We start from the raw sequence: 13,517 nt of genomic DNA, 5'->3' as shown, positions 1-13,517 counted from the left end.
AATGCAGTTTTGAAAGCTCAAACCTTAGAAGCGCCATTGTTGGCTATCAGCAATTCAATGTCCAGTAGAAAATTCCTCAACCAATGTACACAGAGTTTCTAGTCCACGAAGTAGAAGTACGAGCAAATTCGTAAACTTTTAACATGGAAAATTTTTAATCCGTTAAATTACCTACCCTCCTATGAATCATGAGACCTTGCCGTTGGTGAGGGGGCTTGAGTGCTCAGGGATACAGAGTAGCTGGACCGAAGGTGCAACCATATCGGAGAGGTATCTGTTGAGAGCCAGACTAAGGAATGATTCCTGAAAGAGGGCAGCAGCTCTTTCAGTAGTTGTTAGGGGCGTGAGTCAGGACGACTTAAACGGCCGTATCAACATCACTCAGTCCTCTGAGTACTGCGCAGCTGAAAGCAATGGAAAACTACAGCTGCTTTTTTTCCAAGAAAATGTGGCTCTCTGCATACAGGAAGATTAAAGAAAAACAAACCAACATACTTGGCGTTTATAGACCTATAAAAGGCTTTCGATAACGTAGACTGGAATAAAATGTTCAGCATTTTAAAAAAATTAGGGTTCAAATACAGAGATAGAAGAACAATTGCTAACATGTACAGGAACCAAACAGCAACAATAACAATTGAAGAACATAAGAAAGAAGCCCTAATAAGAAAGGGAGTCCGACAAGGATGTTCCCTATCTCCGTTACTTTTTAATCTTTACATGGAACTAGCAGTTAATGATGTTAAAGAACAATTTAGATTCGGAGTAACAGTACAAGGTGAAAAGATAAAGATGCTACGATTTGCTGATGATATAGTAATTCTAGCCGAGAGTAAAAAGGATTTAGAAGAAACAATGAACGGCATAGATGAAGTCCTACGCAAGAACTATCGCATGAAAATAAACAAGAACAAAACAAAAGTAATGAAATGTAGTAGAAATAACAAAGATGGGCCGCTGAATGTGAAAATAGGAGGAGAAAAGATTATGGAGGTAGAAGAATTTTGTTATTTGGGAAGTAAAATTACTAAAGATGGACGAAGCAGGAGCGATATAAAATGCCGAATAGCACAAGCTAAACGAGCCTTCAGTAAGAAATATAATTTGTTTACATCAAAAATTAATTTAAATGTCAGGAAAAGATTTTTGAAAGTGTATGTTTGGAGTGTCGCTTTATATGGAAGTGAAACTTGGACAATCGGAGTATCTGAGAAGAAAAGATTAGAAGCTTTTGAAATGCGGTGCTATAGGAGAATGTTAAAAATCAGATGGGTGGATAAAGTGACAAATGAAGAGGTATTGCGGAAAATAGATGAAGAAAGAAGCATTTGGAAAAATATAGTTAAAAGAAGAGACAGACTTATAGGCCACATACTAAGGCATCCTGGAATAGTCGCTTTAATATTGGAAGGACAGGTAGAAGGGAAAAATTGTGTAGGCAGACCACGTTTGGAGTATGTAAAACAAATTGTTGGGGATATAGGATGTAGAGGGTATACTGAAATGAAACGACTAGCACTAGATAGGGAATCTTGTAGAGCTGCATCAAACCAGTCAAATGACTGAAGACAAAAAAAAAAAAAAAAATTACCTACAATCTTTATCGGATTTGAAGCTTGATCTCATCATCCAGTGGATGAATTCTGTCTTTTTGTCTGCTGAAAATTACAGTGGTAAGTAGGTTAGAGTAAGTGTGAAGTATGTGATGAAGTAGCAAATGTAAAATTAAATATTTAATAACAAAAAACATGTTTTGATTTTTTTCAGTATTTATCTGTTACAATTAAAACTAATTGTTCTGATCAACAATCTTATAATAAATCAACTGATTTTATTTGAAACAATTTCCCAATCAAAATAATAATATGTCAGTTTTCATTGTTTGCAATAATTTTTAAACTTTTCAAAGAGTCTTATTTGCAATTAGATTTAATACAAATTTGTATAGTCATGATTCTGGGAAAACTTATTTTATTATTCTGTCTCCCTGTGATTATTTACTTAAATGAAAGTTTATTAATAATAACATGAATATGATGATTAGTACAGTCCTACCAAAACTTTTACAATTTAAATTATATTTTTCGACAGATAAAAAATAATTTAATTAACTAACTTCAAGAAAGTAAAGCGATTTAAACTAACATAATATAGATTCCTTCTTCAGTATCTAAACATCAATTTTGTGTTCATGGAAATACCTTATTCAATAATTTGGAAAACTGCTGCCAGTGAAGTAATAATTTTTTAATCTATAAATTTGTTAAAAAGTAGGATATATTTTTCACAAAACCATTCAAAGAATGATAACAAGATAGAGATCTAAAACTACTTGAGGAAAACTCATAATTATAAAAATAATTCATTTACACATGGTAAAAATTTTATTTTAATGATTTCTCAATTGAAATTGAAGCTTAACAGATAATCATATCAACACATCACAAGATAATTGAATTTTAATGAGTGGTAGTATTTTAAATCTAGTTTTAAAATAACTATTTTTTCTCATTTAGATTTGTTAGAACCAAGGGTTTTGCAGAATTGTAAAACAGCTTATAGTAACAATGCTGAACACCTTTCCTTTCCTTTCCTTTTTATCCAGCTGTTGGAGATAAACCTTTCAGGAACAACCACCTCTTCCTTGTGTCCTTTGTTCTTGAAGTATCTGTTACTTTCTTTTCTATATCCTGTATCGCTTTGCTGTGTCATCACTTCTGTGATCTTCATCCAGGTATTTCCTCTTACACTAATTCTTTCAGTTACTGTTCCTTTCTCCATCCACATTAGATGTTCAAACCAACTACGTCTGCCTTCTTCAAGACTAACACAGATTTTCCATTTCAGTGTTAGTCTTTACATTCTTGTACATTGAATGCTCAACCTACCATTATTTATCTAATTAACTATACTCATTATTTCATTTCCAATAATTGGAATGTTCCTTCTCTTTTACCCGGGATCACCGTTGTACTTTCACCTTAATTCGGTATGAGCATATAATATGACAAAGAGTACCTCCTTTCAGATATCATCACTTTGTAGCAAATTCTCCCAACATGGAAAAAACTACCAGGTTGTTGGATTCTCCTGGTAATGACAACAATTTTTCTCAATCTTCTAACTCTACCTCAATTCATGATGCAACTTTTTTAAAAATTAATTCATATCCTCCTAATCAGACTAATAATAATCTTTAGTTCAACATAAATTATTTGTTAATTTATTTTTTTTAAATCGTAGCATCCTAAGAAATTCATTTTTTGGGGGAATTTAAATATTTTTATATTATAAATATAAAATGTAAAGTCAATTTAGTATAATTCAATGAAATTTATTTAAAATGAATCGCAGAATACTTCTCAATTTGAAAAATATAATAATGAGGGTGAAATTCAATATACAAAAGAACAAATCACATGTGGATAAAAAGGATAATGTAAACAAGCAAAACTTGGAAGAAGCAGCCAAACATTGAGATTTTTTGTTACCGACATACATCATACCTTATATAAATATTAAAGATAAAGAGAAAGATAAAATAAATAAAAATTTTTCTGATAAACATTCAAAATTAAAAGTGGCTGAAAGTTAAAAATAAATGGTAATGATAATTAACATGGAGAGATAACCATTCAAAGTTTCACCTGTAATTGCAGAATCTCAGATCGATGAAATTATTCAAGGAGCTAGACAGGTTATAAAATAATGGATTGATGGAACTAGTTACATAAACACCAAATCTTTAAAACAAAAACTGATCGAAAGATTAATTTCCATTTGACCATATAATAAATTGCAGATCTGAAATCCCCATAAAAGTAGCTATAAGACCCGATTGAATGAAAACAACACGTAAGTGGCATCAGCCACAATAATTACTTTATTCAAATTAATAATACTCACTATACACTTAGTTCCTTTCAAGGTGTTACTAGTTGGGTGGATTTACATTTTAGTAGGTTTGACATATAAATTTACAAAAAAATATGATTAGCTCACAGAAGAAAGTAACGGAATACAACTTCAGTTCTAAATTTCTTAAGGAAGCTCATCACGGGACACTTTTATCTTCAGACTGATTTTGCAGATTTCAAGTACCTAATATCTCGTGTAAAGTTGCCTATATCACTGGTCAACATGATTTTTGTCTCACGAGTACCAATAGGTGTACTTAATGCAGTTCTTTATCCTGTTTTCAAATATGTATTCATAATTTCTCCATTACTTACAACTTCTTTGTTATTTTAATATTTTAAAACTTTTTTTATCCATTGTCAACTAAAAAATCCTAGAGAATTATAAATGTGATGGAACCAAAGGAGCCAACTCAAAGAGTTGTGTTGCTATTGTTGTGTAGATTCAGATGTGTATAGACATGTACAAACGTTACCTAGTGCAGAATACAATCATCAGAACAATGCCAGTTGTGATATAGTAGTGATCCAGTAAACATGTCATTGTGAGTTCTTTGTATATTTGAATTATTTTGTATTACATATTTACAACTTTTAATTAATCGTTAGTTACAATGTGCCTGCAGTTTTTTTAAATCAACCTAACTTTTTTTTTATGTATCTGGTGAAGTAACACTCTAGTCCCAAAGGCAAAGCCCTGCTCCAGTAGTAAAAAAATGTAATGAACTTTATTTGGGTGTAAAGTCAGGATCAAACGGGCCTGGGTCCCATATATCTGTTGTTTATCATGTTCTATGCTTCTAACTGTGTGGAAAAATGCCACATGCCATTGCTATCCGTATGATTTGGAGGGAACCCAAAAATCACTACTCTGACTGTTATTTCTGCTTAACAAAGATTAAAGGGATTACATCAAAATGAGAACATACAGTGGTGTAATATAACTCACAATCTGCAATGAGACCAGATCCACACTCCTGAGAATTGACCATACCAAAGCTTCCAGAACATGTGATGTTAGATGAAAGGAGCTCAAAGTCTGGTGGAAGTAAGAAATAAAAATAAACAGATTCTGGTGATACAACTTATGAACAAAGCATTTCATCTCAGCCTCATTTACTGAATCAAGAAAATTTTAATGAACTCATAAAAGATTTAAAGGATCCAAAAAACAGTGTGGAATGCTTGCTTCCTGGCTAAAAGGGTGGAATCTTCTTCAAAAGAATACAGAGATGTGTAGCACTTATCGTAATCACCATTCTCAATTTAAAGCCTCTTTTTCTGAAGAAAATGCCTTAGTGTTTTGTAATGACATTTCTTCTCTTATGCAGACACTTATGCTGGCCGATTATTGTTGGACCATCAAGAGGGATGCTACACAGGCGAAGTGTAACAGAAAATCGTCATTTCTTACTTTCTAGGTGAGCCAAATGTTTGAATATTTTGTAGTGACGAATGCAGAGAGTATTAAAATGTTTGAATTATAAATGACTGTCTCTTGGAAACCTTGCGCAGTGGGGAAAATCAATATCATATTTGAATTCAGAAGAATAAAATATGCTCAGAATCACATATTTTTCTCCCAGAGACAAAAAAAAATTCTTTTTTTCCCCCAGTGTAAGCTTTTGAATTATAACAATCAACATACATATAACTTAAAATATTTTATAAAAAAATCACTTATTCTTACACAAATGGTCAAAAAGGAGTGTAATGTAATTAGGATGTATTTAAATTATTATACAATTTATTTAAACATATATATATATATATATTCATATAGCCTGTGACACTTTCGGTAACATAAGGATTCTAATGCGGGGTCATACATTTAAATCGGTTGACTCATAGAGCTAATATGGTGGAACAAACATTTGTACACTCTAAATACATTACACTCCTATTGTCTAGTTTGGTTTCTATTTCATTTTGGTTAATATTAAAATAATCAAAATACATCTGTTATGGTAGAAAATTATTTTTTATTTTCTGGATGAACCGCGTATTAAAAATATAAAATTATCAAAACTATGAAAGGATTACAAAAAATCCCCTAACTAACACAAGGAAAAAATGGATATAAGAAAAAAGTGAAAGTTGGTACATTATATTTTAGCTGTCCAAAATCAAAAATACTACATGCAATTCAGTAGTGAGAAAAACAATATTGCAACAATCTGATTATTTTTTTTATTACATCTTGGGCAATAACTTATAAAATAAGGGTACTGTCTATTTTTTTTGTTTTATTTTGTCGATGGTTTCTTTACATCTACCATAGTGCCAGGAAATATTTAACCACAGGTCGTTACAAATATCAATTCATCCGTAACCAAAGAAAGATTGATTTTTCATTTCATATATATATATATATATTAAAATTCCTTTAAATTAAAGAAACTCCATCTGAGTCAAACATCTATTATTTTGAAAATGACGAGTAAATGGAAAAATGTTGACTCAAAAACTCGTAAATTGTGAAAGAAAACATTGACCCTAATTACGTGTAATTTATTAATTTATGTACGTTCCACATTGGGGAAATTAAATTAAGGTGTGAATTTAGCAAAAGAAAAATAAATATTTATTGATTATTTCACTACAGCTTTTTATAAAGAAATTCAATGTCGTTAATGCTACGTAGACTTTCAGCAAAAATTTAATTCTCCATTATATTTTTATTTTTAGATCATCCGAAATAAATTTTATTAAATAAATGTTTAATTCTGATTAAAAATATACGTTAAAGAAATTTATTTTAAAAATAATTAAAAAGTCACTTTCATTTTTATAAAAATGATTTTCCTATCCAGTCAGTCGATCGAGTAAATTCATCATTATTGTTTGTAATGGAAGAATTGAAAGTAGTGAAATTACTGTAAACGACAGTAAAAATATTGAAAATATAAACAAAATGAGTTAATAAAATTAATTACAAAAATTAAAACTAAGTTTAAAAAACTTGTTTACATCGGACATAAAAGTTAGTTTTACAATGATTTAAAATCAAATATAATTTTTATATTGTATGGCGTATTTCCAAGTGAAAAAATAATTAAAAACTCAAAACAAATACAATTTCAAAGTTTTTATCGATATCCACACTAATCATACTTGAAAGGTTTTTCATCAACGAACAAAACCCAATCGAGGCTCCGAAAAGAATTACTTATGTTATTAGGTTTTTATTTTATTACATTCATAATAATGCTATAAGGTACAAGGCCAAGAGGGTGAACTTCTCTCATTAACACGTTGGCTGGTATTTTGTGAAATTGAATATATTCAAGAAAATTACCAATAACATCTTTTAATACCATATTCCGATTACTGTCACAATACTTTTTGCTCCACATTAATGCTGCCTGCAACAAAAATATCATTATATAATTAAAAAAATTAATAAAAATCTTACATACAATTTTTTGAGCAACTGAAGAAAATAATCTAATAAATCAGAGATAATACAAACAACTAACTCTTATTTTGTCATCAAAATAAGAACAGTTTAAAACTGTAAAAAAAATTAAGTATTACTTTCCAATTTTTAGTGTAATTATTTGTAATCAGTTTTTTTTTTTTTTTTAAGTTCACACGTGAACAAATAAATAGAACTTTAATCTGATTGTACATAAAAATACATTACACAGAACATAACATTATACGATTAATTACAAACAGAAAAACAAATTTTAAGATAAAAAATTGATGATTTTGAAATGCACTTAAATTTTTTAATACACACACACATGAAATAATATTATGGTAAGAAATATATAAATGTAAAAAATTATTACAAAATAATTTACTGTTCAGATGTTCAAACTATTTTGAGCAAATAGTATGTACACGCTGAACAGTATACAGATAAATAATAGTTTTATTTTAAATAAACTAGTGGAAGGATTTTTTTAAAGATTTGGCAACTTATTAAATATTGCAACAGTCATGACCTGTCAAAATAGTCCAAGACTAAATAGCCTTGAAAAAATAGGCTATTCTAAAATAGCCTGACTAAATAAACCTGACAAAAAAGTTGGAAGATCCATACTAGGTTTTCATCGACAATGAAAAAAAATTGATTGACGACTAAAAATTTTATTGTAGTTGAAGATACAAAACTACATATTTCAGGGTTGTCTTCAATACCCTTTTCGGTCACCGGTGTAAATGCTGTACCCACTGAAGCAGCAACCATTCCATATAGGCTTTGTATAACTACAACATCATCGTTATCCAATTCCAGTTTTGTAGGGTAATACAGGTACGTGATATTTTTCTTTTCATTTGAATGAACAAAACCTAATGTGTGATCTATTTCGTGGAACTGTAATCCCACTGTTCTTCAGAGTCTATATGGATTTCAACTAAGGAATTATTTCTCACAGAGTAAACCGCATGAGCTAGTAATAAACCTTCACCATCGAATTTTACTAGAGATAGTGATGGTTTCCGCCTATCATTATTGTGACTACCTTGTTTGTTTAATATCAGTACACTAGGATTATTTCAGTTGTGGTAAAATGAGAGTCCTAAGAGAACAGACCACATCTCAAAACGCTCTCTCAGCGATATCTAAAAGACTTTGCTTTACCAACATATAATGCCAAGACAGTCTCAACTTTCTCTATATTATAGAACGGGTCTATAAAAGTTTGAAAAATCCTGCTCGCCGCAACAAGGTGTCTTTGTTAATTGCCGGGTTTCGTTGTTCAGTTCACCATCTATCAGCAACTTATGGTTTCTTGAAACAGCATTATGGCTTCTTTAATTAGTTTTTAGTCTTTGATTTTATTATCATTCTCTAAATAGCCAAACGTAGCCAGGTAATCTACCACAGAACTGTTATGGTCTTCTATTTTGTAACCATTTATCAAAACCAACAGTACAGTATACATTTATACAGTAAACATTTTCATAGTTGAATATATAAAGAAGACATGGTGTTGTAATTCATTTATTGTATCCACATTATAAAAAGATTAACATCTCCAGCTTCTATTTCATTAAGTACTACTTGATCTGATATATAAAATCCTAATACCTCCACAGATATCGCACAGTATTCGTCCCCATTATAACGTGGGGATGTGATCTAGTTCTGTGACAAAATGTGTTACAAAAGCTCAATAACATTTACCTCTATACTAATGAACTGCTGCTGTTAGCTCTGAACTAAACATATGTAGTTTGGTATTAATTGATTAGTATCAATTCATGTGCATACAGATGTAGATCAACCGGTAAATATATACACAATAGCATCGGCTGGAACTCCAGCTGTTGAAAGGTATCATTCTCTTGTGAACAACATTTTCTTGTGGTATGTTTTATTTTTACTGAATTTGCCTCAAACATTATGAGGCATTTATTCACTAGTAGCTTACTTAAATGCAGAACAAGGCGCAGGGTTCCTGCTTCTGCGAGCTCAGTTAGCTAGTTCAGATGGCAACGAAGTAGGACAATCAAGATGTCCAAAAGAATCCTACAGTGAAGGCTAAGACGAGTCAAAATTCACTGATGTAAATGTCTACAAAAATGTTTACATTGGTGGCATCCCAATGAGGCCTGCCTAATTACTTTGAGATGTAATCAGTTATAGGGTCAAAAGACGACCTCCGTTAAGCCCATCAGGACTGCGAACGGGGGTGTGGGTGTGGAGAGTGGCAACCAGAATCATCACAAGTCTTCCCCGATGGGGATTGGGATGATGAAAGGTATCGTATATTCATTGCAATTTACCACTCGCTATAAAATGCTTCATTTCGATCTTTCACTTTTATTGTGGTGCCAATAATTTTTAGTATGGCGCCATAGCTGATGATATACAGGTGACATCATGGGTTACATAGGTTAGTTGTGACACCCATGATCTTCAGTAAATGAAAGTTTGATAAAACATTAAAAAATTGAACATCACAAAATTTAACCTTTGTTTTTTTCCCTCTTCCAATCTTTACCTTTTCCCCTCATCCCTTATTCCTTTTTCCATCTTGCCTTTTACGCAAAAATATTTCTTTTATGTAAATAATAGATATTCTAAATAGGAGCCAAATTGGACCATAAATACAATTTTTTTGAAATATCTTGACCCCTGTGCCACCTAGCGGGTCCAAACTAATTTAGAAACCTTCAAAGGCATGCACACAACTACTCATGAAAGTTTTGTTGCAATCAGATGAATGTATAGGAACACATATGGGTCAAACAAACAAACATTTTATATATATATATATTATATATATATATATATATATATATATATATATATATATTATATATATATATATATATATATATATACATACACACACACATATATATACACAAACACACACACACACACACACATATAGTATATATATATATATATATATATAAGATCACACTTATTATTATCTTATTATTATCTTTAAAGTATGTAATTTTATTATAAAACAAATTTGATTAAAATCCAACTTAAAATAAAACAAAATCTACCTGAAACTTTGTAAATTCATCAGCTCTCAATTCTTCTCTCGCTAAAATTAAACGAACAACATGCTGTGGTAATAAAGTAAATGAACCAAGGTTTAAAACCTCATTACCATGTTCGTCAACAAACTCAAGAACCTGAAAGTTGTGAATAAAATACAAGTAAGTAAATAAATAATTAAAACAAAAGATAATCTGATAATTATAAACAATTAAGAACTTGCCTCACCTATTTAGTCCAAAAATAATATATAGCGCTTAATTCTTAATTACAAAATTTTTGGTTTCGATTCTGTGTAATTTACGAAGGGTGTAACTTGAATGAAAGGTGTTTCCAATGAATAATTTCAATTTTAACAAACAACTTAGATCCTAAATAAGATATATGAAAACTTTTATTTAAATCAGAGGTGAGTTCCTAATTTTACATAATTACAGAAAATTTGTATGGCAAAAATTAGAAAATCATTTTTAATTTTATACTACACCAGTAATTACAAGATTATAATAGACTTTATAATTACCGACAAAAACCATCATAAATAAACCAAAATTAATAGGAAGCTAAATGTAAACTTACGAATTTACATAAGTATTTTCAAATTCAATGAATCATCAATTATTTTAGGTAATGTATTACCTTTCTCATAGGTAAAACTGATAGTTAATATGATCAGTTGAATTAAAATTGGATTTCAACTAAGCTAGCTATCAATTCAAGTGTGGCAATTTAAATAATTCATCATTTTTAATATTCAACTATTTATTTATGAATGTTCATTTATGTTTATATTTCTAGACCCGTTGGATTGGTCTAGGACAGATTCCCAAACTGTGAAGGGAGGGAGTGAGAGAGATAGGTGGGGAAGAGTAATTCATACAGCATATAATACAGTAGCATACAGTTTTCTTGTCAAATTCAATAATTTTTTTGAGTTCTTTTCACAATTATGCAGTATGTTTTTTTTTTTTTTTTTAAATACAATTGCGAAATAAAAATACATAAGTATAAAAATTTCATAACCATCTAAATAAATCTATGAAAAATAAAATCAGCAAAGACATATATGGTAAGGTATGACTAAATAATTAAATACAAATAACTAAAAAATGATTTCCTACTTGTTACCAGAAAAACAGTATATTTATAACACCAACAGTTCAAAACTGTTATGACAAAATTAAAAAATATAATTAACTACCCAATAATGTACGAGGCTGAAGAGTAACACAGCCAGTATCTATGTATTCAATCAACTGTCTAAATACGTCTGGTTCAAATTCTTCAATAATTAATGTAAAATGCTGATTTGAAGCAGGCTAAATAACAAATAATAAAAACAATATATAAATAAATAACATTATTAATAAATAATACTAAGATAATTTTAATATTAAAGGTGAGGCTACATCAGATGCTGACTTGATTAGAGTAAATGCACTTGAGTGCGGCTTCCAGGCCAAATATGAGTTTACTTTGTTGTAAAACCTTGCTAAAGAAGTATATCCATTCTACTCACACTCTGAGATTTGTACTAACAAACTCCAGATTATGAATTTGAATTTTTGGTGCACAGTGAAAAGAAAACAAAAATGGATGAATAAATATGTAAAGAAAAAAGATAAAAATATGGAAATTTCCACTCATTAATTTGTAAATTTTATTTTCAGTTTTGTTTATTATAGTATTCTCTCATATTAAATCTGTCAATTTTCTTTTTTCTATTTTATTAGTAAACTGAAATGGTTATTAAACTGTACTCTGTAACAAAAAAAATGTGTACACCAAATATTAAGGAGAGAAACACAAATCAGTGTTCTCAAAACTATTTCGAAGAGGTAGGGGAACTTGATTAAGTATCAACCCAAGAGCACTACACAATTTTATCTGTGAGTCAAGTCTAATCAGGAAATAATTTAATTGTCCTCATTAGAAAATGAACGATTGGATTTTCTAACATAATCGCAGTCTAGTCAGGTAAAGTCAAGTAAGAGTCAGTGTAGCTTCACTTAAATAATAACAAATATAATAAAATATATCATATACTAATGAATTGCTTATCACAGATAAACCCAAGAAATCAAATTTTATTTATTGAACAGCATTACAAAACATAGAAACACTTTAAAACAATTAAATATTAAATAACTTACTCTCAAAATACTAATTTTTTTTTTAGAGCTAATTATAAGCACATTATTCAAGAGAGTTACTAGTAGTAACACAACTGTTAATGTCACCTATTTTAAAATATTAAAAACCCGTTCAAATATGTACTTGAATAATATAATTAATCTATATTGCGTTAATTCTTTTAATATGATATTTTTTGAATAATTTTGTGCAATAGTGAAATTTTGCGCAGAATTGTGGATAAATTTGGTGTCATTTTTTTGCACAATTTCTACACAAATTTTGTGCAATTGTGAATCTTATATTGTTCAAAAATACTGAGATATCGTACACACAAAATTTATATGTTGTGTTTAAATGTCTTTATATGAGTCTGTTCTGTTTCTGAGACGATTTGCAATAATCCTGAAGTCTAATCTGTATAATAATAGGTTGCTGTATTTATTATAGTATATTTTTTTATTGTTTTCTATAATCTGTTTGTCAATTTGAAGGAAGCACCATATTCCTTTATTATTAAACATTTTCAGGGATTGTTTAAAGATCAGCAAAAGGCTCTTTTCCGAGAATGTTAGCCATTTTACGTAATTGTTGGTTAATATATGTTAGTTGTTTTTTGTTGTGAAGCAGATGAGGTTCAGTCAGAAAGTTCTCAGCCTTAAACAGAGATGGCAGAAATATGTCAACGATTTTTATAAAGTATGATCTTTTAGATAGTGTGTTGCAAAATTCCAGATGAATGAGTTCAGTTGCTTGTTTCTGATAATAAAGTAAAGCAAACAGGGTTCGATATTTTCTGAAAATTGGATAAAATTGGGTTCAAGCTATTATAAAGTATTTTGCTTTAAAAGGTTTACAAACCCATATGGATATAGAAAAAAGAGTTAGATTCCATTTTATAGGAATTTTTCCCCTTTGTTTTCAATAGTAAAAAATTTATCTGCTTAATTTAAACATGGTCACACATAAATTCAAGATGATAAACACCTAAA

General features: G+C 29.7%; 1 protein-coding gene and 1 pseudogene across 1 annotated transcript in view; one reads left to right on the top strand and one right to left on the bottom strand.

The window, feature by feature from the left end:
• Positions 1 to 13,517, top strand: part of LOC142329867 (putative aminopeptidase NPEPL1) — a 292,983-nt pseudogene that overhangs the window by 86,176 nt on the left and 193,290 nt on the right.
• The window catches only part of LOC142330442 (serine-enriched protein-like), a 33,709-nt gene continuing 25,911 nt past the window's right edge, over positions 5,720 to 13,517 (bottom strand). Inside the window, exons 3-6 of the mRNA XM_075375682.1 lie at positions 11,594 to 11,711; positions 10,616 to 10,620; positions 10,398 to 10,529; positions 5,720 to 7,282 (exon numbers count right to left, since the gene is read on the bottom strand). Of these exons, the coding sequence (XP_075231797.1) occupies positions 7,103 to 7,282; positions 10,398 to 10,529; positions 10,616 to 10,620; positions 11,594 to 11,711 (435 nt within the window). The 3' untranslated portion in view covers positions 5,720 to 7,102. The remainder of the gene's footprint in view (positions 7,283 to 10,397; positions 10,530 to 10,615; positions 10,621 to 11,593; positions 11,712 to 13,517) is intronic.

This window comes from Lycorma delicatula, chromosome 9 (assembly GCF_047948215.1).
Source record: "Lycorma delicatula isolate Av1 chromosome 9, ASM4794821v1, whole genome shotgun sequence".
NCBI classification, from domain to species: domain Eukaryota; kingdom Metazoa; phylum Arthropoda; class Insecta; order Hemiptera; family Fulgoridae; genus Lycorma; species Lycorma delicatula.
Note: the sequence above shows the minus strand (reverse complement) of the source record. Positions and strands in the feature narration are given on the sequence as shown.